The 22,542-nt window shown below is 50.6% G+C and overlaps 9 protein-coding genes across 9 annotated transcripts; 5 read left to right on the top strand and 4 right to left on the bottom strand.

The window, feature by feature from the left end:
• Positions 1-197: 197 nt before the first annotated feature.
• Positions 198-2,419, bottom strand: N7510_007927 (RNA lariat debranching enzyme; the record flags this gene model as incomplete). The annotated part of the gene is made up of 3 exons (XM_056979852.1): positions 198-2,180; positions 2,225-2,326; positions 2,393-2,419. The coding sequence occupies 3 exons, from the start codon at positions 2,417-2,419 to the stop codon at positions 198-200; spliced, it is 2,112 nt and encodes a 703-aa protein (XP_056832895.1).
• A 319-nt stretch (positions 2,420-2,738) lies between these two features.
• N7510_007926 (ribonuclease P Rpr2/Rpp21/SNM1 subunit) lies at positions 2,739-3,302 on the top strand (the record flags this gene model as incomplete). The annotated part of the gene is made up of 1 exon (XM_056979851.1): positions 2,739-3,302. One exon carries the CDS (start codon positions 2,739-2,741, stop codon positions 3,300-3,302), a length of 564 nt encoding a protein of 187 aa, XP_056832894.1.
• Positions 3,303-3,419: 117 nt separating this feature from the next.
• Positions 3,420-6,619, top strand: canA (putative cullin binding protein CanA; the record flags this gene model as incomplete). Its single annotated transcript, XM_056979850.1, has 3 exons — positions 3,420-5,756; positions 5,808-6,146; positions 6,203-6,619. The coding sequence occupies 3 exons, from the start codon at positions 3,420-3,422 to the stop codon at positions 6,617-6,619; spliced, it is 3,093 nt and encodes a 1,030-aa protein (XP_056832893.1).
• A 629-nt stretch (positions 6,620-7,248) lies between these two features.
• On the top strand, positions 7,249-9,989 carry N7510_007924 (uncharacterized protein; the record flags this gene model as incomplete). Its single annotated transcript, XM_056979849.1, has 3 exons — positions 7,249-7,556; positions 7,633-9,360; positions 9,419-9,989. The coding sequence occupies 3 exons, from the start codon at positions 7,249-7,251 to the stop codon at positions 9,987-9,989; spliced, it is 2,607 nt and encodes an 868-aa protein (XP_056832892.1).
• A 545-nt stretch (positions 9,990-10,534) lies between these two features.
• On the bottom strand, positions 10,535-12,290 carry N7510_007923 (NAD(P)/FAD-dependent oxidoreductase; the record flags this gene model as incomplete). Its single annotated transcript, XM_056979848.1, has 4 exons — positions 10,535-10,713; positions 10,817-10,864; positions 11,011-11,970; positions 12,029-12,290. 4 exons carry the CDS (start codon positions 12,288-12,290, stop codon positions 10,535-10,537), a joined length of 1,449 nt encoding a protein of 482 aa, XP_056832891.1.
• Positions 12,291-12,709: 419 nt separating this feature from the next.
• N7510_007922 (uncharacterized protein) lies at positions 12,710-14,349 on the top strand (the record flags this gene model as incomplete). The annotated part of the gene is made up of 4 exons (XM_056979847.1): positions 12,710-12,833; positions 12,886-12,976; positions 13,026-13,249; positions 13,304-14,349. 4 exons carry the CDS (start codon positions 12,710-12,712, stop codon positions 14,347-14,349), a joined length of 1,485 nt encoding a protein of 494 aa, XP_056832890.1.
• A 1,038-nt stretch (positions 14,350-15,387) lies between these two features.
• Positions 15,388-16,561, top strand: N7510_007921 (kinase-like domain-containing protein; the record flags this gene model as incomplete). The annotated part of the gene is made up of 2 exons (XM_056979846.1): positions 15,388-16,368; positions 16,433-16,561. 2 exons carry the CDS (start codon positions 15,388-15,390, stop codon positions 16,559-16,561), a joined length of 1,110 nt encoding a protein of 369 aa, XP_056832889.1.
• A 486-nt stretch (positions 16,562-17,047) lies between these two features.
• Positions 17,048-17,710, bottom strand: N7510_007920 (uncharacterized protein; the record flags this gene model as incomplete). The annotated part of the gene is made up of 2 exons (XM_056979845.1): positions 17,048-17,374; positions 17,426-17,710. The coding sequence occupies 2 exons, from the start codon at positions 17,708-17,710 to the stop codon at positions 17,048-17,050; spliced, it is 612 nt and encodes a 203-aa protein (XP_056832888.1).
• Positions 17,711-18,289: 579 nt separating this feature from the next.
• N7510_007919 (Exo-polygalacturonase) lies at positions 18,290-19,898 on the bottom strand (the record flags this gene model as incomplete). Its single annotated transcript, XM_056979844.1, has 3 exons — positions 18,290-19,098; positions 19,155-19,425; positions 19,476-19,898. 3 exons carry the CDS (start codon positions 19,896-19,898, stop codon positions 18,290-18,292), a joined length of 1,503 nt encoding a protein of 500 aa, XP_056832887.1.
• Positions 19,899-22,542: the final 2,644 nt, after the last annotated feature.

Below are 22,542 nucleotides of genomic sequence, written 5' to 3'. Positions count from 1 at the left end.
TAGATATGCTAGAATACAGAATACAGCCAATCTTCCCGTGCGTCGCCCACCCGTCTCGCCCGCTTATATACAGGCTACAGGCGCGCGCGTACAAAGAAGTCAAGAGAATTCAATGTCAATACAAACAAACTGGGACAAGCAATTGGGTATTTCTTTTCCGAGCCATCACCACAACGCCATTGAAAAAGACCGGGGGTTTACCAGGCAACGTCCTGGTGGTGAACTTCCGTACCACCACCATTACTCACCTGCTCAAACCCAGAACCATGTCGGTCACCCCTACCACGAGAGTTGTGGCCTCCGCGGTGCTGACCACCGCCGCCACGACCGCGACCACCGCCACGGCCACGGCCACCTCCATAACCACCACCACGGCGCTGATTGAATGTTGGGGCCCTCTCCCTGCAGGGACGCGGTCCGGCAGCGACGCGGGCGAGGCGTTGCTCTTCGGTCAGGTAAAATTTGTTCTCAATTCCCACGAGCTCACAAAACTCGGCAGTCTGGATATTGTTGTACTCAGGAGGAGCTTCGGTGGTGCTGATAGGAACAGAAGGGTCGTACTTCGGAGCAGACCGGGTGAAGTTGGCCGGGATGTTCAGCAAGCCCTTCTTCACAATGTTCTCCTCGACCCATTGTTCCTCCTCGATAATTCGTTTCTTGTAATCGCTCTCATCCATCTCTGGGGGGCTTTGGGCATTGGGATCACCGAGCTGGAGGTCGTCGGCAAAGACACGCGTGATTGCCAGCCACTCTTTGTCATACTGGAGACGGAATGGACGCTCGGTCTGAACATTGGTTTGGGCTGAAATGGGGTTGAGTTGGAGCACTCGAACAAACTGATCGCGATTGCGGGGCTTATCAAGCGCCAAGAACTTGGTGACGGTGTTGCGAACTTCCACGGGCACACTGACCTTGCGAGGCTGGGTGTTTCTCACCTGAGGAGGCGGTCGAGCGAAGCTGGCTGGAAGCTGGCTTCGAAGGTCGTCATTCACACTTACCACCAGTGGTGAGTTCTGATCCGGCAAGATGGAGGACTCGTTAGGTGAGGTTTGCTGGCCCTCCTGCGACTGCTCCTCATGCCACATGGTTCCCTGCTGAGGAGAAGCGGACGTAGCATCCAGAGCGCCATCAATGCTCAGGTTAGGAGCTGGGACTGTCGGTTTCTTGTGCATTTCAGTCTCTTCATCGCTGCTCAAGTCCAGATCGATCTCATCACTGTTCTGGATAGGCGTATCAGACTCGACCTTCTGTTTTTTGGACCCAAAGACATCCGGCGAGAGTTCCGTAGCAAGCACTTGCCTCTTGCTATCGACCTTCTTCCATGTGGCATCCACGTGAGGGACTGAAACAGGGCTTTTCAGCATTTCTCCTTCCGCGCTCTCGAGGGATTTCTGTGCCTGCTCTTGCTCAGACATCTGGGCATGATTGGAAAAATTGTTCCACGCAGCAACACGGTCGTCCATGCTGCCGGATGCAGGGGCCAGCACCGTAGAGTTCACATTCTTATTTTCAACCTCTACGGCCCACGATACAGGCTCACCTTCGGGGAGGCCGGCGGGGTCGATCTTGTGAATGGGATCTCCACAGTGGGACATGACCGCCCCAAACTCGACATGAAGGTGACCCGAAAACCAGTAAGCGGGGCGAAGACGATCGAGGACCTGCCTAGCAGGCGCACTGCCCAACCTTCCGCTGGCCGAATCTGCACCGAACCCTTTCTTTCGCCTGAACAAATCCTGGCTGTCTCCGAAGTGCTCGATGCCTCGAGGCCAGTCATGGGACAGACCAACGTCCACCTGAGTGCGGATTTGGAGCAGCTTGCGCACGTCAATTTCGCGGATGTGATAAATGGACTGGATGTCATCCTGATTGTAGGGAAGGCGCTCAAAATGGGGCCTTCTGTAGTCATATGGCTTGAATATGCCAGACATGCCGGCAATCCGGAGCGGGCCACAGCGAATGACATTGGCAGCACCAAGGTAGTAGATGTTGTGGGCCACCCAGCCGCCGTAGTAGAGCTCGAACAAGTAGTTACCGGCTTCATGGTTGCCGCCAGCAAAGATGGTCAAGTAAGGGGCAATCCGATGACCACTGTAGTACTCATGGAAGTCCCCAATCTTCTTGAACTTGTTGGGCACAGAAATGCAAACTGCGTCGTATGAGTTGCGCAGCGCCTGGTGCTGAGGTAAGGAACGTGATTCTGTCATGAGAGCGGAAAACATACCTGGAAGTCCCCACCGATGATGACCACGTCCACACCAGTCCAGCCCCGAAGGGAGGCCTGGCGCTCGACCTCGTCGTAGATTTCATGCAGGCTGCCATGGCCCTACCGTCATCAGGTTAGAACGGAAGTCACTGGGAGAGGAGAGGCGATCAGCAAAGCAGGACGTACACAGCCTTCCACTGCGACTCGCAACATGGCGGATATTGCGCAGGTTTAAGATTTTGAGCGTCACCGAGATGGGAAGCTGAACGAAAGATAGACTGAACAGAGCGCGGGCGTCGAGAACGCCGCACTTGTGTAAGATGGAAGGATACCCAGCACGGAAGGGGAAGGGTGTTGGCTGACGGGGAGAAGGAAAGAGAAGAGCAGGTGGGAGGAAAGGAAGACGTTGGTTGCGATGAACAACAAAAGGAACGAAAGTCGACGGGACTGGTGGACCCGGCCCGACCACTGCACTTTTCTCTAGGAACTTGCCCGGCATCTTCCATTCACTACCTTATCATATTCTCCTGCTATGTCTACATCCATTGACCAGCGCAAATTCCTCGCGGATGCTGCTGAGTCGCTGAGCCTATCCAGTCCTTCGACGGCAGCTTATCTGCTGGCGACACACACCCAGATCCTCTACGAGGAGTCCAAACCGTTGACCTCTCGCCAGACAGAACATTACTGCGGTGCCTGTGGCAGCATTCGACAGGCCCAATGGACTCAAAAGACTGAGATCAAGCCGAGAAAGACAGCCGCCGGGTCTGGTGGTGCGACCGTCTACCGGTGCCTGCGCTGCCGTCGGCGCACGGTCAGTTCGCATAAGAAAGCAGCGCCGACCAAGCCAATTCCTCGCGCGACCGCATCTCCTCATCTTCCAGTCACCACGCCCGTCGGAGCATCATCACCGCAGACAAGCCGCGCAACATCCGACTCGGCAGATCCGCCATCCAGCAACGCCGCCGACAACGTCAGCAGCAAGAAACGAGCCAAGGCCCGCAAGCACGGTGGACTCCAGGCCTTACTGGCCTCCAAACAACGCTCCCAAGCATCCTCCTCGCTGGACCTGCTCGACTTTCTGAATCAGGCCTGAGGCGCCAACCGGAATATTCCCCGGCCCGATCGGGACTAGCGCGGGGCAGCCATAGCTCCAACGCCAACTTCACTTTCCATTCCACTCGTGTTGCACCGCGTTCACGCCCCCACTACCATGTCCGTCTACGAGCACGATGAGGATCATGATCCGCAGGCGGACGAGCTCCGTGAGACCGCCCTGGTCACGTTGGAGGCCCTGATCAGCTCGTGCAATCAGCAGATGCAGCCGTACCTGGCCAACACCACCCGAGCTGCTCTTCGATTCCTCAAGTACGATCCCAATGTGGCTGAAATGGAGGATGACGAGGAAATGGGAGGCACCCAGGACGACGGCAGCGACGAAGAGCCCGACCTGGACGACGACGACTTCGAGGACTTTGAAGAAGAGGGTGGCTACAGCGACATCGATGACATGAGCTGGAAAGTACGGCGGTGTGCGGCCAAGCTGCTCTACACCCTCATCTCCACGTACGGCCGCAGTCGTGCCCTGGATGACGCGTCCCTCTACCAACAGATCGCCCCGGCCTTGATCTCGCGCATCAGCAAGGAGAGGGAGGAGAGCGTGAAGCTAGAAATCGTCTCAACGTTGACCGCTTTGGTGCGGAAGACCAGTGAGGGATCGGTGGTTCTCACGTCGAACGGCTTCCTGGAGGTAGTCGGGGGATCGAAAAACTCGCGCAAGAGACGACGCCAGGACAGCGACGCAAGCATGATTGACTTTGAGCCGGGCGTGGGTACATCGTCGGCTATCAGCTCTCCCGTCGTCCCCTCGTCTCCCAAGTCGGGTCCACAGGCTGATTTGGCCCGTTCGGTTCCCTTGATCGTCCAGAGTCTGGTGAAAATGTGGAAGCAAGCCTCGGTGCCCCTGCGTCAAGCGGCAATCGTTCTCTTGAAGAGCCTGGCACTGGTTCGTTATGGAGGTCTTGCGGATCACCTCCAGCAGATCGAAGACCTCATCGCCGATGCGCTCAAAACCTCGCTCTCGGGAAGCTCGACGGCTCACGCCGGGGCGGCGGTGAGCGCAAGCACCCTCCAGATTGAGACTCTGGGTCTCATAGCTGCCATTGCCGAAACTCACGTCTCCGACGCCCTTCTGCCATTCCTGATCGCCTTGGTTCCCGGCATCATCGGGGCGGTGAACGACCGAAACTACAAAGTGAGCAGTGAAGCTCTTGGTGCGATCGAGCAGATTGTCAAGGCTCTCACCCCGCCACGTGTTTCTACCAACGCCCGTGATATTGCGATGCAGCTGGAAAAACTCTACGAGGTTGTTCATACTAGAATTAGTGACACGAGTGCCGATCTGGAGGTTCGCCAGCGTGCCATTCACGTGTTTGGCATTATTTTGGCACGGACTTCTGGAGAGCATGGATCTGATTTCCTGTCGCACAAGAAGAGATCAGCCGGTTTGACGGTTCTGGTGGACCGAGTGAAGAACGAAACCACGCGCCTATCGGCCGTCCGCGCCATCGATGATGTTATCGTTCTTTCCAGCCGAAACGAGGACGTGCCTAGTGACTGGGTGAATGAAGTGACGCTTGAGCTTGCGTCCAATCTTCGAAAGTCAGACCGTGCGTTGAGAGGCGCTTGTCTGGAGGCCCTCCGCAGTCTGTCAATGAACTCCAACTCCCTTTCTCAACTCCAACCCAACACCATGAAGACTCTGGAAGATGCTCTTCTGCCGCTGCTCGCGGCCCATGATTTCCACCTCCTCACCCCTTCATTGATTATCGTGGCCAAGATTATCCCCGGAAATGCAGCTTTGTTAGTCAACGAATCCCTGATCACCTCGATCTGCTCGATTGTCAAGCAGCCACTCATCGGTACTGTGCTTAAGGCCTTACTGCTGCTCGTGAAGGTGATCGGGGATGAGGGCGCTGGTACACAGCTGATGCAAAGTCTTCTGCAAAACGTCGGCATTACAGGCGACTCCTCTGTCGTGGGGCGAGCCGTTGGCACCCTGCTTGTGCATGGTGGGACTAATCTTGGTGTTACCATGGACGACTTCAAGGTCGAGCTGGAGACTGCGCAAGATGACAGCCGCAAGTGTCTTGCACTCGCTATTCTCGGAGAGATTGGTTTACGAATGGGCTCGGAGTGCACGTTGAGTCCAGACTTGTTCATCAACCATTTCTCCTCGCCGAGGGATCAAGTTCGATTGGCGGCCGCCACTGCACTGGGTAATGCTGCCGCAGGCAACGTTAAGGCGTATCTGCCGATCATTCTGAATGGCCTGAGTAAGTCGAACTCGCAGAGCTACCTGTTGCTGCATTCGGTCCGCGAGCTTCTTCAGCACCCAGAGATCGTGCGACCAGATTTGGCGCCCTCCGCCACCAAATTGTGGCAGGCCCTCCTCATCGTCTCCGAAGAGGAGGATAACCGCGCGGTGGGTGCTGAATGTATTGGTCGACTTGCGCTCATTGATCCTGCCGCTTATATTCCCCTCTTCCAAGTAAGCCTTCATACCCAAATTAATGTTGCCCTGGCCACTGACGTTTCGCAGAATCACCTTTCGAGCCCCGACCCCGCTATCCGTGGTGTTGTTATCTCTGCCTTCCGCTACACGCTGGCCGATTCGAGCAATGCATTCAATGCCGTCCTCCGGCCGTTGATGGTGCCGCTCCTGACCAATATGCTCAGCGATACCAATCTGGGCAATCATCGACTTGCATTGACCACTCTTAACTCCGCCATCCACAACAAGATGAACCTGCTTGCCCCGCACCTTGGCGAGCTTCTACCAGCTGTTTTCGGTGACACGAGGATCAAGCCAGAGCTTATTCGGGAGGTGCAAATGGGTCCCTTCAAGCACAAGGTGGATGATGGCCTGGATTTGCGAAAGGTGAGTATTCCGTTGTCGTTTTGAATGGGATTGTTTTCTAATTGTTATTTTACCAGAGCGCCTACGAAACCCTCTACGCATCACTGGACACATCCTTCTCCCATGCTCACATGTCGGAGCTGTTCGATCGGGTCATCGCCGGAATCGACGATGAGCAGGATATTCGCGCCGTCAGCAATCTGATGACCTCCAAGCTCATCGCATTGGCACCCGAGGAGACCGAGCGACATTTGGATGCTCTGTCGGAGCGCTATATGACCGTCCTGTCGTTCAAGCCGAAAGATAACGCGGTCAAGCAAGAGCTGGAGAAGGCGCAGGAGGCGTCAATGGGTATTCTCAAGATCACTAAAGAATTGAGCAAGGCATACCCCAGCGCGGAGACAACCGGAGAGCTACACAAATGGAAAGGGTATATGGAGTGGGTGCGCAAGACGTTCTCGGTGCAGCTGGCGACTCTAGAGACGGATTTCTAGTTTTTGTTAGTTGTTTATCTTGCACGAGACAGCGGGGAGTGAAGATGGAACAGGCACCACTTTTTCACATACAAGTGATGATACCATAGCTTTAATCATTGACGACATCCCGTGACTGGGCCCTGTTAATAGAACCAAAGATTTCTCGTGCCCCGTCCCGCCCCACTTGGGGCTGTGGCGTTCAGGGTTTCCAGGAAAGTGGAGTATGTTTCGGATCCCTTGTTATTTTTGTTTCCTCTGCCCGGAGTGCCGCTTGTGATGTCAAGATCTTCAGCGTCGGACGCCAGATTCGGATCCATGTTGTGCGCTGAGCCTCACAATGTAACTAGCCGCAGCAGACCTCAGGTGACAGCCATAGCCACCAACCGGCTGTGTTTTCCCCGAAGGCTGTAATTAGGTCTAGGCGGCTTGCGTCTGATCCTGAACCAAAGGGGGCAAGGGACCACGTGAGCTGGCACCAAGTCTTCCGTGGCCATTATTGTCCTGCAATAATTACACTGGGCACTTTCCTCTCTTCCTGTTCTCTCCATATCTTCCTTCCCCTCTACCACCGACTACCCTCCCTCCTCTCAATTTAATTCATTGGCTAGCTGACGGCGGGAGGAGTCGATCGGTTCCCCCGATCCGCCATGCTCTGCACAAGGCTGGCTGGCCGGGGCTGCAGGACCCCTTCGTGGCTGCCACGTTTATTCTCCCGTCTCAACTGGTCCTTCTCGCGCAAGTACTGGTTCTCCCTGCTGTTTAACGCCATTGTCGCCGCCAAACTGCTCCATATTTACTCGCACCTGCACTCACTGCCCTGGGACCGGTTTGTGGCATGGGGCCCGACGCTCTTTCTGCAGGATGCGCTGTTTCTCATCTTGTGCTGGTGTTGCTGTCGGAATTTTCAGCCTCAATGGATGCGATTCGGGGCGGTCGCGGTGGTTGTGCCGCTCAGGTAAATATCGATGAGAGACCCTGGAACTGACGTGTTGCGCACCACTTACTAATATTCTCGCCTCTTGTGTACATAGTCTCGCCATCTCTTGTATGGCTGCTGCGAACATCTCCTTCTACTTCTCCACCGGCGCTGAGATCCATTGGCGACAAGCACACTACTTCCACCGCGATGCCGCATCCATCAAAACACTGCTGACCGGTCTGGGAGGGTTGGTGATTGTGGAGGTCCTGTTTATCGCCGCGTCCTGGTTTACGACGCCGTACACATACAATGCGGTTGGGTGGTTTTGCCGAATTCTGTGGTCTTTTTTTCCTAATAGGATTAGCCACTACTTCCGGCCAAGCCGGTCTCCTGCTGTTTCCAAGGTCTATGAGCAAGTGGCTCGTGACGACTATGACGCTGGCGACAGTTATGGGGCCCGCGATGTCTATGAGGATGATAAGAGTGATACCGAGTCCGTATCTCTCTCGGACGAACGCAATCCGGTTCAGCCGGTGATGCGGGAGAAAGTGCACGATGGCCCCTGGTCTCTGCTGATTCGCCTAGTGGTGCTTTTTTGCACCATCTTGGTTTTACTTCTCCGATTCATTCGCCCATCGGATCCTGCGTATTGGTTTCTCTCGCAGACATTGATCATCTCGCCATTCGAAGATTCGACACCTCGAGATAATCACCCGGTTATCGAGATGCCTGATGATCTGCCAGGTAACTACACTTGGCTCGGCAATCATACAGCACTTGGGACTCCTCCCGCTTTTGACTGGCTGCCTTCCGAACAGCTCGCTGGATTCAGAGACTGGTATTCGAACTCGAGTCGTCCCGATGGATACACCCACTATGATCCGTCCAAAGATCCACTGCATATTTCCAATCTGAAGGAGGACATTCTCCAGCCTCTACGCGAGGCCCTTCACAATGGCAGCGTCAACATCAAGCACGTCTTCGTGTTTGAGCTAGAAAGCACCCGCGCGGATGTGTTTCCTCTGCGGAAGAAATCCTATATGGCTAATCGCATTCGAAAAACTTACAGCCATGATCATCTCCCGGAAGATGTGGAGGAACGATTGGCTAACCTGACGCGTACCGCGGAGCGATTGACTGGTGTCCAGTCAGGATGGGAACGCTTTCCCCACCAGCAACCGTACGGTGGCATTCGTGCAACAAACTCTTACACTGGCGGTACATTCACTCTGAAAAGTATTGCTGCCACTGTGTGTGGTCTTGCACCATTGGTCGTCGACTTCAATCGCGAATATCTCCATCACATTTACCAGCCCTGCCTGCCGCATATTTTCGGTGCGTTGAACGCGCAATCTAATTCCAACAGCACAACCGATGACTACACTTCATGGACCTGGCGTTCTTTGTCTATGCAGTCTATCACAGATAACTACGATAATCAAGGTCTTCTGATGCCGAAGTTGGGCTTTGAAGACTCGGTGACCTCCGAAACTCTCGCTGAGGACTTCGCCGAGAAGGGCATTGAGGGAGAAAAGTACAACTTCTGGGGATACACCGAAAATCAACTGGGCAGCTATTTCCGTGAAGCTATCCTCAACGCTGAGGAGAAGCACGAGCGGCTATTTATCTCGCACCTGACCGGCATTTCGCATCATCCTTGGACCATGCCGGATAATAAATTTGAAGAGATGGTCAGTTGGAACTTATTTGGGAGCAACGAGAAGTTGAATCGGTATTTGAACACCATTGGATTCGTCGATGGATGGTTGGGCCAAGTCCTGGATATCCTGGAGGAGACCGGGGTCGCCAACGAGACTCTTCTCGTGATGACTGGTGACCAGTGAGATCTTCCGCATTCTATAATTCGATTCGCTACATTAACTAACGCACTTCAATAGCGGCATTTCCCTCGCGGAGGATGGAGGTGTGACCCCGTACGATAATCCTCATGTCTCCAATTTCCACGTTCCCCTGGTCTTCGCCCACCCTCATCTCCCTCCAATCGAAGTCACAGATCGCGTCACTTCCATGCAAATCCTCCCAACGATCCTCGACCTTCTCATGGAATCTTCCTCCGTCGACGACAAGTCCATGCAGACCTTGAAAGACCTACTCCCCCTCTACGAAGGACAATCCATGATCCGCGATCTGGTCCCGCAGAAAGATGAAAAACAGAACTGGCAGTTCACCGTAATGAACAGCGGAGGCACCTGGCTTGCTCTGCGCTCAGCTGCTTATCCATATCGACTGGTGATCCCGCTTGTTCCCGATGTGGAATGGCGATTCTCTGATGTCGATGCTGATCCGCATGAACTGCATAATATCATGGCATTTGACCTTTCAAATTTGATCAAGATATTAAGTGAGGAGCGCACTGAAGAGGTGGTCCAGTGGGTTACGGATGCGGCGCATGTTGCGCAATGGTGGCTTTCTGAGAATTGGCGCCGCTATGAATATGTGCCAGAATGAACGGAGTTGCGGGCGAAACGACACATTATACACCGAAGTCCGTCTGTCCTATGGACGCATCACAACCTGTTCATATCGGTGGATGCCTTCTGCCTCTGAGCCTCGTCGGTATGGAAAGTATTACGCGGAAAGCAACCACCAAGCTGGTGCGCTCGTTCGATTACATACCTGCGAAACTTTGACTTCACATCTCGAATCTGTGACTATCTTCCAAACGACTTCTTGGTCCTATACTAGCGACCGGTCTTGTGCTGCATGCCTTTGTACCACGACAGACAAGGGCTGAACATCCTGAGAGGAAGATCCGAGTGTTTCCTTGATCTACAACACATCCAATCCAATCCCGGTAGGGGTCTCGAATTGATCTATGAGACTCTGATTGCACACGATAGCATAGAATCTACATAATTGCATTCTTCATGTCAAAGTAAAGCTAATCCCACATCAGCCTCAGTACGAATGTCCGCGCCCAGGATTCAATAGCCCATCCTGCAATACCGTATCTCACCGATGCTTCCACAAGGCTGTACAGAGCGTCGATGTAACTAACGATCGAGCGAAAGCCGGCCGTATCCAGCCACCGAGACCCTAAGAACCAGGAACAGCACGAACGGGCCAATAGCCTCCCCGGAATTTGGCTCAGTCGCACGTTCACATGTTCCGATGCGCTGGATCTGGGCATCTGTGTTGATGTGCCGTGGTGGTACGTAGATCCTTAGACCCACTATTGAGTATCATTTACGACAATATAATTTCGAGCGAAAGAACCATAATCCAAACTACATTTGCGACATGTCTCCAAAAGCAAATTCATAGTCTTTTCTTACCAAACCGACGGTACACATCCTCCTGAGACCCTGGCAAGTCTATCTTTGCTAAACTCAAAACATTCAGGTAAACCAGTATCGCTCCACCGTTTTCCAAGCACGAGTTTAGCAACACCGGGCGCGCAGGTGAAAATGCGTGCCATTCCTTCAATCGTCAGATATATCAGTTCAAGGCTCGGTACACATCAACTCACCATGTCCGTTGAACCCAGCACATATATATTGCCCCGGCAATGATTCAATGCGCCCAACAAATGGAACCGAATCACTGGTCATGGCAATAATCCCTGTCCACGCATGCTCCAGGCCCTCGCCATGCAGCATTCCCCCTGAGGAAAAGTCTGGAAATATCTCGTTAAAGCTGCGGATTGCGTCTTCTGCTATCTCCTTGTTGTAGTGGGAGTCGTCTATACTGAAGCGGCCGGCGAGTGTTTCCTCGCTTAGGGTTGGATTGGATCGTGATACTCCTAGTATGAGGGTTCCGTCACCTTGTCGCTGGATGAGAGAGTAAAAGTGGTGAAGGCTGTAACGCAGGGAAAAGGTATTCTGTAGAGCATTCTCTCCCAAAAACTCCGGTGTTGGGATCAAGGAATGAGCTTGAGCGCGGTTCGGCGTAACATAAGATTCCAGGCTTGGTAGAAGCTTAGCAACGTGCGCGTTGGTGCAGTGTATGACCTTTTCTGTGGTGACAATTCCTCGACGCGTATGCACATCCCATAGGTCAGACTCGGATTGATTTCGGCGAATCTCGGTCGCCGGACAAAACGTGAAGAGCTTGACTCCTTTTGCAATTACAGCTTGGAGTAAGAAATGGGCCAGCTTTGCTGGATGACTGGATCCCGCCGGCCACTCGTATGCTGCTACTGCTTCCTTGATTCTCGTCTTTGTTTGTGCTTCTTCGCCTTCGTAGAATTTGATATGCGAGGCATCACCTCCTGCTTGCTTGAATGCTTCCAGATTCCGTGCCGAATATTCTGCAAATTCAGGAGTCATACAAACTTCGAGAGTAGTTGTCAAATTAAAGTCGCACGGAACGTTATGCTTCTTCGTAAATTCATCAACCTTCCCCAGCACTAAGCGCTCGTTGGCGATGATCTTCAGGGCTTGCTCTTCTCCGTGAATTTTAGAATAGGCACTAAATCCTCGGAAAGCATCTAAGGGAGTTAGATCAGAATAGCTCTTGCACTGCTTTCTTCCAGAATCTAGCCATACCAGGTCGAATGTGCCCCGCATTCCGAGAACTGGCGCCACTTGCAGCCTCTCTCGCTTCAAGGATGATGATATCTTCCCCTTGGACACCGGCCTCAAGCAGTTCGAAAGTTGTTAGGCCACCTGATATTCCAGAGCCGATGACCACGTATTTGGTCTTCGTTGGAACTTCCGTAGATTGATTTGCATTCACGTACGGAAATGCCCGAGTTGTTCGTTGCCAGTAGCTCAAACATGGAGTTGAGAAGGGCAAGTTGTTGGACATTTTTCTGGGGCAACAGCGATCAGAATTCAAGATAAGACATTCAACCAAAGTTGTCACCGTCGAGGCTGAGACGCAACATATATGAAGAGAAGAGGTAAGCGTGACTCAATGTGCCGGCATCGGGGCGGGGACTTTCATCGTAATCTTATCGTCCACTCTTCCACTTTCGACCTTCACTCTGGCACCGGACCCTTTCGTATCAATGCGGAATCTCGCCGAAGAATCCACCGCCACGCCAAGGAATGCCGGCATTGGTGTCGCCAGCTATCAAAGGCACCTTCCCCTCAGATCGACACTCGCATAATGGCGCCTACTGCACATTGGTCATCTGATCGGGAAGGAAGTCGTATATCAAGCACCAGTCCCCGTTTCCGTGGAGTTTCCTGTATTTATCTTTCAGCCTTTCTTTGCAAATAACTATGCTCACTTTCAAACCGTTCAGGCGAACTGCGCTTGCTGACGATTATGTGCGCTCTCCTGACGAGAAGGCGTTGGTTCGCCGCCTGGATATGTTTCTCATGACATTCGGTTGTCTTTCCCAAGGTAGAAACGTCAGGCTGACATTGCAGCCAAGAGCGTGAGCTGATTTTCGCAGTCATCAAGTACCTCGACCAACAGAATATTAACAATGCCTATGTTTCTGGAATGATGGAGGACCTCCACTTATATGGCAATCAGTTGAACCTGTAAGGACCACGAAACATGCTACAGTTGGCTTTTACTCATGTAACATAGTTTCACAACTTATTTTAATGCTGCATACTGTATCATGTTGATCCCATCTCAGATAATCCTGACTTATGTTCGGCCCAGCTTCTGGTTACCTGGTCTTGAGATTATCTGGGGTGTTCTAACAGGACTTATCGCCATGACTACTAACGCCAAACAAGTCTATGCTCTCCGTGTGTTCTTGGGTCTCTGTGAAAGCAGTGCCTGGCCCGGGATGATGACCCTGTTTAGTAAGTTGTTGATTCTTTTAGAGCAGCAACCAAGGGAAGTTCTGACTGATACAGTGTACTGGTATACTCCAACTGAACTTGCAAAACGGATGGGGTTCTACCATTCATGCCAAGCTGTTGGCCAGATGTTATCTGGGGCTCTGCAGGCCGCCATCTCCGAAACTATGGATGGCCACGGCGGACTCGCTGGGTGGCGTTGGCTGTTTGTGATCAATGCAATCATCACGGTTATATGGGGTTTTCTTGGGTTTTTCATGATCCCCGACCTCCCCAACAAGCCCAATCCCCGTGCATTCTGGTTCAGGAAAATTCATGCGGAGCTGTCCATGGAGCGTTTGGCACGAAACGGCCGCGCCGAGCCCAAGCCCATGACATGGGCAGGTGTCAAGCGTACATTTTCTGGTTGGGTCGTTTACTTTATTGCAATTCTATACATTGCAACCGTCCTCGGCACCTATGGATACGTATACTTTTCGCTTTTCCTGAAGGCACTCAAGAATCCCGACGGCAGTCCTACCTGGGGCGTCTCGCAAGTCAATGCGATCCCAATCGGCGGTTCCGCAATCAATGTCGTCTTTGTCTGGATATGGGCACTGCTTTCTGATTTCCTGGAAACTCGATGGACCCTCATCGTTCTGCAGGGTATTATTGGCATTATACCGTGCATTATCATGAGCATCTGGACATCTCATCCGGACTCGGTCGCCTTATCTGCTGCCTATGCATCCTATTTTATCTCCTACATCTGCCTTGGGACTGCTCCCCTCATCTTCGCCTGGCTCTCTGATCTCATTCCACAGGATCCAGAGGCTCGCTCTTTGACTGTCGGTGTCTCGGTTGCCGGTTACTATGCTATCTCAGCCTGGTCACAGGTTCTTGTCTGGCCCGCATCACAAGCACCATATTATAAATATGGCTGGCAATCTGCGCTTGCGCTGCTAGTTCTGGTCATAATCATGACATGCATCCTTCGTTTTGTTGATGTCATGTATTTGCTGCCAAAACGCGTAGCCTTTCGCGAAGAACTCGATGAGCACGCTGTGCAGGGTAAGAACAGCGTACCTGCACCGCCAGAACGCTCCTTGGAGAGTTCGAGCTGAAGTATCTATATCCAATGATGAAAATTTCTGAAGGGCATGATAACCCACATGGGTACTTCCGCTTTTCTAGGCAACACTTTTCGTTTAGAACTAGGACTTTGAAAATTCCACAAGTAGGTCCTCCAGTACCTATCTTAGCATTTCAGAATAAGAATATTTAAGCAATATTTAAGCCACCAACGACAATTGCCTCACTAAAACGATCTGCCACCATCACCTTCGTTGCGCACACCAGTTCTTTCCAGCTCAATAAAGTTGAACACACTTTTAAAATATGTCCTCATGTCCTGTTCTTCCCCATCTTTGAGCTTCTTCAGAATTCCCTTTTTGATTTCCTCTAGAATGCGAACGACACACTTTCGTGATTGAAAAGCGTCTTCCACGGCATAAACCTTGTTGGAGCACTGCCCTCATGTAAATCACGTGATCACACGTTCGACTTTACTTAGTCAGCTTATAGTTAGTTGGGTCGCCCCTCCAATTGGACACACATTCACCAACAAACCTCTCAAGTCAGGTGATGATTACTGGTTACGTCATCTACATGAAAGACGAGTAGTTAGGACGACCAGCTCTTTCTTTTCGGAGCTCGTATCACAGTAGCACTTCAATATGTATTTGTTTTAACCAATCCCATTTATCAGGAGACGACCCCGTGGTGTCCACGGCATTGAAACAGAATCAAAAGAGAATCTCCATTCGCCGAACGCAGGGGCAAAAATGCAAAAAGAGAGTCCTCAAGATACTCATCTTCGTCATCCTTTCGAGCATGTCCAATCTCCTGCTCGTCCCTTGTCATCTCATCATCATACGAGAAGAGAAGATGGCGGAGAGTCGGAAGATTTCAAGAGCCCTCGCATCTTTGATGGTCTAACCAACATCTTGTCTGGATGGGGATGGTTGACACCTGAATGTGAGGGTCGTTCTCATTCGAGGATATCCTCGTTAGGGCAAGGTTCTCCCGGAATTGGGACTGATTCTCATCCACAAGAAACGGGAATGGATTCTTTGGAACCGGGTCAGACACAAAAAATAACGATGACAAACGACAAAGCAGAGGGAGCATTGCAGACATCGTTCGCTGAGGATTATGGGAAATTCAACAAAGTCCTCTTTTACGACGACTCCAATACCGTTCAATTATACGAAAAGAAAACACTGATTTCTGAGCAAACCTCATCGACAGCAAAATCTCCGCAAAGCCATATGCTAACGAGATTGAGGCGGCCTTCTGCATACACCACAGTTAGGGAACTCTATGCAGTCAAAGTGTTTCGCCACAGTCAAACCAAGGTATTTCCGCTGCCTAGTTCGCTCCGAAATCAAAGTCTAGCCGCCTCACTATGTCACCCTAATATTGTCCCAATCATCGACATTCTCTATAATAAGCAAACAAATCTCTGTCTTGTCATGCCTTATTATGCTGGCGGCAATCTGCACTCTTTTCTCTCACACAAAGGGAAACGGATGGAGAAGTTGTCCACCGAGGAGTTAAACTGCTTGGCTATTCAAATCCTGCGGGCAATGGCATTTTTGCATAAAAACAATGTTGCTCATGGTGATATGAGGCCAGAACATGTACTCCTCACGGCCCAAGGTGCAGTGAAGGTAGGTGGTTTTGGGGAAGACGAGCATGCAGTTCGCGAACTGGCACAACTATCGCATGGTGTTAATCTCACTTCGTCCTTATCGGGACCCCGCCGTAACTCAGCTCCGGCTTCTAACTATAAGCCCAATCTGTGCATTCGGAGAAGGGTTTCAGAGTTAAGCGTCCCTTATCTTCCCCCCGAGAGATTTTCGGGTCGCGGTGGCTTTCGCCGCCACACCTATGCACGTCAGGATATCTCTGAGATTAAAGCGGGAGATATATGGGCATGCGGCATAATCTATATGATCCTACGGACCGGCAAACTCCTCTGGCGCAGCGCCCAGAGAGCCAATCCTGACAAATCTTTTGACGATTACCTCCACTGTCGCATGGAGAAAGATGGCTATAGTCCCATGCTGGTTCTTGAAGATGTAAGCTATCTTTTCTACTGAGACTGAGCATGAGCAAATTATCTAATGGTTCGAAATTTAAAAGCGTTGCCGCAATGTGGTTTACGCGATGTTACATCCCGATTTAGAGTCGAGAATCACTGCAGCAGAGATATTGGGTTCTGAGTGGGCCCTTGGAGTTGCAGTTTGTGAGGTAGGGGAGAAGGGGTTGTGATCAACGTTTCGTTTGTACACCTTCAACCTACGTGAAATCCACGTACAATTTAAAGGCTTCATGTAGAGTCACAGACCCAGATAGGAATGATTGGAGATTGAATCTACACCATTGAAGCTTTCGTCGAGGGTTATTTGGTTGGGAGAATGAATGATCAAAGGCAACGACAGAAGCTGGATGTTAGTGGGCGAAATCAACAGGTACTCGCACAGCGTTCTCGGATATATAGATCTGCAATCAGGATAACGGAGTTTCATGAGACATTTTGGGTTTCTTATTTTGATTTCCTGAACTTTTTGGGACGCAAACACGTAAACTCCAATATGTCGTGCTCACGACACCAGACGATGTGAGACATAATACCCATTTGACTATTTCCAACAAAGCATTGTCAGTTACGTTATGTTCGGCCGTCGTCTTGGCGTCAGTAGATATAACTCTATAACTTTTCTGTCGGGTATTTACTTCCTTAACCAAACACTAGAATCATTCCCACTTCTCCAGGCAGACATGTTTGATCTCAGCTGCCTTTATTGCGTCCTTGATCTTGCCGAATTCTTTGAATCCTTCTGTTTCCGCGAAGCCAAAGTGATCTTCAACCTTGTTCCATCCGCTAAAAAGAACAAATTCTTCATTATCACCTTCTTTATCGATTCGCCATCCACCGCTGTAACTGAAAGGCGCAGTGTGTGTACCCAGGTAAGGCGATCCGGCTTTGAATGCCCTGTCAAAGTCGGCCTTTTTACTAGGCTCGACGAAGTACCTGCTAATGGCGATTACAGGTGCATTTAAAGGAATTGTAGATGTAGCAGGCTGGAAATTATCAGTCTGTATCCGACTAGACCAGCGGTGGGATTTGCTCACGTCAATTTCTAGATGAAACATCCACTCTACAACGATATCGTCTTTCAGCTGCCCCAGCAACCTCTGGTTAATCTCAGACGGCACCCACTCGCCCCTATGTGTAGCAACAGATTTCCAACCCCCAAGAAGATAGAAGAAAGCCGGGTCCTCTATCTGGAGAGCGAACTGGACTGGATAACCAGACCATTCGGCTTGGGCCTCTTTAGCCTGGCGCAGGCCTGACTTCGCGGCTGAAGAAGGAGCCTGTGATTTGAAGCGCAAGAGAGCAATTTCGGTAACAGCCATTATGTTGATTTTGAATGTCGATTCGTCTTTTCAGAGTATTATGGAATGTGAGATTTAAATTCAAAGATCGGACTTATCGCTGTTCGCCTTTCCCGAGTCCCGAGATGTGGAGTCGCTAGGCAGCCGATCGTTCGTGTCCTCCGTTTTCCTACTCGGGATCGTTCTGTGGGCTTAAACCCCGTCTTCAACGCCGTGAACTTGTTTGCTGTGTCTCGACCGAACTCGGACAGCAATAGCTGGTCTCTTTGGCTGATATACTCGAAGACAGAATTCTCCATCAACTGCCATGTCTTGTTTCGAAAACCCTGAACTGAGATACGCTATTCCTAAATCAGGTTGGCTGTCGATACCCAACTTCTAAGAATAGAATAGCTTACAGGTGTGAATCGGCTGCTAATGTGGTCGATCCTGGACTTGGGCGCGATATTCACTGTCATATCGGGCTATAAGACAATATCCGTACTAGATTATAACCAACATTCCCTGATATTCAAATCTCTCAAATATATGCGGAGATATAACTGTCTAATCCCTTCTTCCTTGTTTCTCTTTCATTTAGAAAGCGAGGAACGACTGTCATCATTCACGATAACCTGAGACATCGCACCCACTCGCTGCGGGGTCAGGCCCCGGGTGGAGACAGTTGTCCCTCTGTGCTTCTGGCACGGTCACGCTCACCATTGTGCTGTTCGCCAATTCCGGCCAGTTTCGATACAGAACATTGGGGAGGTTGTTGGGTGCGAACCCGTTGCATGAGATGCCTGTCAAGTCTCGTGAGCCGATCAGGTGAGCGCAGAGGTTCAGCGATGGCAGGCTCGGCAGGCCCATAGACGCATTGACGGTCTGGATGTCGACGTCGATGAACGTCAGACCCGAACAGGGTGCCTTCTCTGAACAGTGGATTGACGAAGTGATGTCAAAGTGCGACGTGCCAGTGATATTTTCCCAGGTGATATCAGAAATTTGGAACTGTTTTGCCGCGTCAGCGAATGATTGTGGGATTGGGGGAATAGAAATCGAATTGCGAACCTGGCTTGTGTCACAAATGCTCGGGTCATTTCCATACACGCACTGCGTCACGCTGATCGGTTGTCCAACATTTTCCATCCGGAAGTTGCGGAAGGTGACATTCTTAGCCCATCCGCCGCCGCCGCCGCCGGAATCGCCATTGTTCGTCATGGCCTGGTTTTTACCTTGCCACGTTTTGATCCAAGCACCATTGGTGGAGTTTATGAGGTGAACATCTTCAAAGACGATATCCTGGACGTAGTCCGGGTGGCCTGGGAGCTGGCCTACGGAGCCGATCGGCATACCATGCGTGTTGTAGCAGGTGATATTCTTCGCAACGACGTTGGTACTGTTGCCTTTGATGGCGATGCAGTCATCTCCTAAACGACTTGTTAACTTGCGTCATGATCGACAAAGATTTTATTCCCGTATTTACCTCCCTGCACGGTCCAGTTGTAGAAAAATATGTCCCTGGAGTTCCAGGTGTCTCCTCCATCGGTATTGACAGTGAACCAAGTGTCATGACTGACCGATTTCATGAAGATATTAGACATGGTAACGTTTTGAGAGTAGGAGATAAAAGAATGCCAGAACTGGGATTCCGTCCAGGTGAGACCGTCCATATACAGATTAGTTGCATTATAGATGGTGACGCCGATCGGCCGGCCAGGCTGGTTGCTGTTGTTACGGTTCTCATCGTACCACACCTGGCCTGCCCACTATCAGTTCATGGTTCTGCTTCGACAAGAATACGAACAAAGAGAGTCTCCATACCGTTCCCGTTGAACTTCCCCATGCCAAACCCTCGGAAAGTGACGTTGGTTCCGCCAAATAACCAAGCGGTGGACAGGTCCGCATAAACAACCGAGTAGCTGTGGCTAAGCCAGTATGGCACATTCGTGCTCCAGACCATCTCACCGTGCAGTTCAACGTTGCAGTTGAGTAGATTGGTTGTGTTCATGACTTGGTCGACGTGGAAGGTATGATTAGTTAGTATGACGGTGCCATTGGTGCCGCACAGTTCAAAGGCCTGTAAGATTGAGGGGGTGTCGTCGACCGGCTGGCCAGAATGCGTCAAGGATTCGGGGTAGACGTAGCAGGTGGTTCCATTATTAACAACATATCCCACGGCAGTCGATGCCGCCCCCAGGAGTAGGGCGAGTCTGGATGTCAGTAGCATGGTGGCTGCAGCCTCTTTTGTCGTTGGACTAGGCGTGCATCAACCAAGCGAGCATTCTCTGTTCGGCTCGATCCTCTTATAGTTCTCTCCCCACGCATTCTCTCTGACCCCATCTTTCAGCCTGAAAGACCGACACGGTCCAACCCTCACGATGCACCTCGTGCTCCTTCCATCGTAGACGGTGGGGTTTCCGGGTGAATCGGAGATATCCCGTTAACGAAATGCAGATCGTCACCTCGTTCGTCGGCATCCATCGGCTCAGAATTAGCGATTGCACATGGACTAGCAACTCCATCTCCACCAAAGCTACAGGAGAAATGCGGAGAAAATCTGCGGGGTCAACGGCTTCATACCTGTAAAACCACAATACCCGGCCGATCATTCCTCAGCGGAGGTTAGGTTTACCTTCTTAGCCCTTTATCTTTCCCCACAAACGGATTTCATGGTAGGATGTATTGTTTAGGCTAAACGAGATCAAGGATCAACATCGCGTGGGGTATTAGAAGATTCCCGCTGTAGGAAACACTTCTCCTTGGACTTTCCTTACAGTTAGAATTTGATCAATTCACCGCTACTATCCGCTCTTCTTTGCGATGTGGATGCCTGGTGGAGACGCGGAGCGGGCCGGACAACCATTGCCACGCTAACCGTAAATCCAAATCTCTTGGGTCAACTACGGCCCCTTTTATAACTGATCAGAGAGCAAACGTTGTCGGTCTGTTTATCTTCAATGGTAGAAGATCCGATGTATAACATCAATCGTTCTCCACAGTGGATGACATGTCACAAATATATTGCCTAGACGCGCGGATGCAGCGATAGGCTTTGTCGAAGGAAGCAAAAGTACAGCAAGCTTAAGTATATCCTCCATCAACTCTAAAGTTGGTAAATCATACTGCCGCGTCATCACTATACCAAGACGCTGGGTTGGGATAATAGAGGATTAGCCTCGCACAAGACATCAAGTATTTTCAAGTTGCTATCTCTGTATCAATTCGTACTGTAGGCTTTACAAAAGTTCGAAGGGTCATTTGTAACTTGAATTATGTGACTGTATTATAGGATGCATTCCGGTATCTGTTTGTTTTCGGGTTGTATTTTTGTGAACCACTCGGACGATACAGGCCGTAAGAGAAAACGGATATCGTGAAGAGAATGAATAAAATATGGAACACAGAGAGAGAGAAAAAAAGGGTGAGATAAAGTAGCTGAAAATTCTGCGCATAGCATGACCAGGAGAAAATGAGGATCAGCGTTTTCTGTCCGGGGAACACGCTATTGGACGTTGAGCAAGAAAATAAGCAACAGGGGGTCGCGAATTTTTGCGTAATTTTGCAGATTTCTGCGGGCTTATTCATATTCCGCGGTAAGCTAAAAGTAACCATCTTCTTAGGTCCAAAAGTTTCCATCAGGCTGGATCTCTAAACGATCCAGCCAGCCACGATTTATCCAACAGACCTGGTGGTCTTTCGTTAGATGAGACTCGTTTTTAAATGGTAAGATAGGCGCTCGCGTTTGGTCTGCAGGCTTTGCCTTCTTTCAATTAAAATGATTTAATGGTATCCATCAAACATATGGCATCGCATGATTGGACAATCTGGCCGAAGGAAAATCTCTTGCCCTGGCAGGCGGAGTCTCTTTCCCCTGGGTGGCCGATTGGACATCCTGGTCTAGCCCAGGCAGCCGGAGCCGCTTTCCCCTGGGTGGCTGAGAGAACACAATAACCATTTGGTGGCAGTCTATAGAAAATAATTTCCTCCCTTGCCACTCTTACGCACATACTTATCATGTAGCATCACCACGCTCTTGTCTTTTAATTTGTTCTTGGTAATTTTTTGTAGGAGATTATGGGCACGGCGGGGAAGTGTATGGAGGGAAAAACTAAAGGTATATAGAGAGTAAAAATACAGAGTTGCTATATAACTGAGGATGAAAAAATTCCAAACACTTTTCTGAAGCAGCTTTCTGTTGGTCATAACTTCATTTATTCACTAAATACCGTCAGCTTTACGTTGTATATTCACTTCATGTAGTAGCCTCACTCATGATAATAATAACCCTTGCGCCTATTCAGTCCAGCTGGGAGGGGGGAAGTGTCACGTCGATGGGGTATGCGGATGTGTCCCTTTTATTGTCCAGTCAGTACCAAAGACTTGCATAGATGATCAAGATAGCCTTCGAACTGACAAACCCACCATTTCATCATCAGTTTCCTCTGTCTCCGGGGGAAAATCGTCAGTCAAAATTCCCAGAAGCTCCAAAAGCCACAGTAATGGCTGGGAGAGGATAGCAATTGCTGTTGACACGAGGGGCATCTTCGCAAGACGTTTGGCACTTTAGGTGGTGTTTATGGGTATGAGAAGCTTTGAACGAGAAACTTTGGATTTAGCTGTTTATATACGCGTAGAATTAACCCCTACCTACTCACTTTTAGGGGATTGGATACTAAGCACGAGCTGGTACTGACGTAGAGACGTTTATGCTCAACCACTCCTAGATAGATCAAGCGACCCCTCTCAAATTGTGGAGGCTGCTGAAAAAGATCTTTCGGTTGATTTGGTAACCATCCGTGCGGGCTGGGAAGAATGGGACGAATGGGAAGAATTGGAAAGACTGGGAAGATTGGGAAGAATTGACTCTCGAT

This window comes from Penicillium lagena (assembly GCF_028827675.1).
Source record: "Penicillium lagena strain IBT 129212 chromosome Unknown utg000005l_segment0_segment0, whole genome shotgun sequence".
NCBI lineage: Eukaryota > Fungi > Ascomycota > Eurotiomycetes > Eurotiales > Aspergillaceae > Penicillium > Penicillium lagena.
Note: the sequence above shows the minus strand (reverse complement) of the source record. Positions and strands in the feature narration are given on the sequence as shown.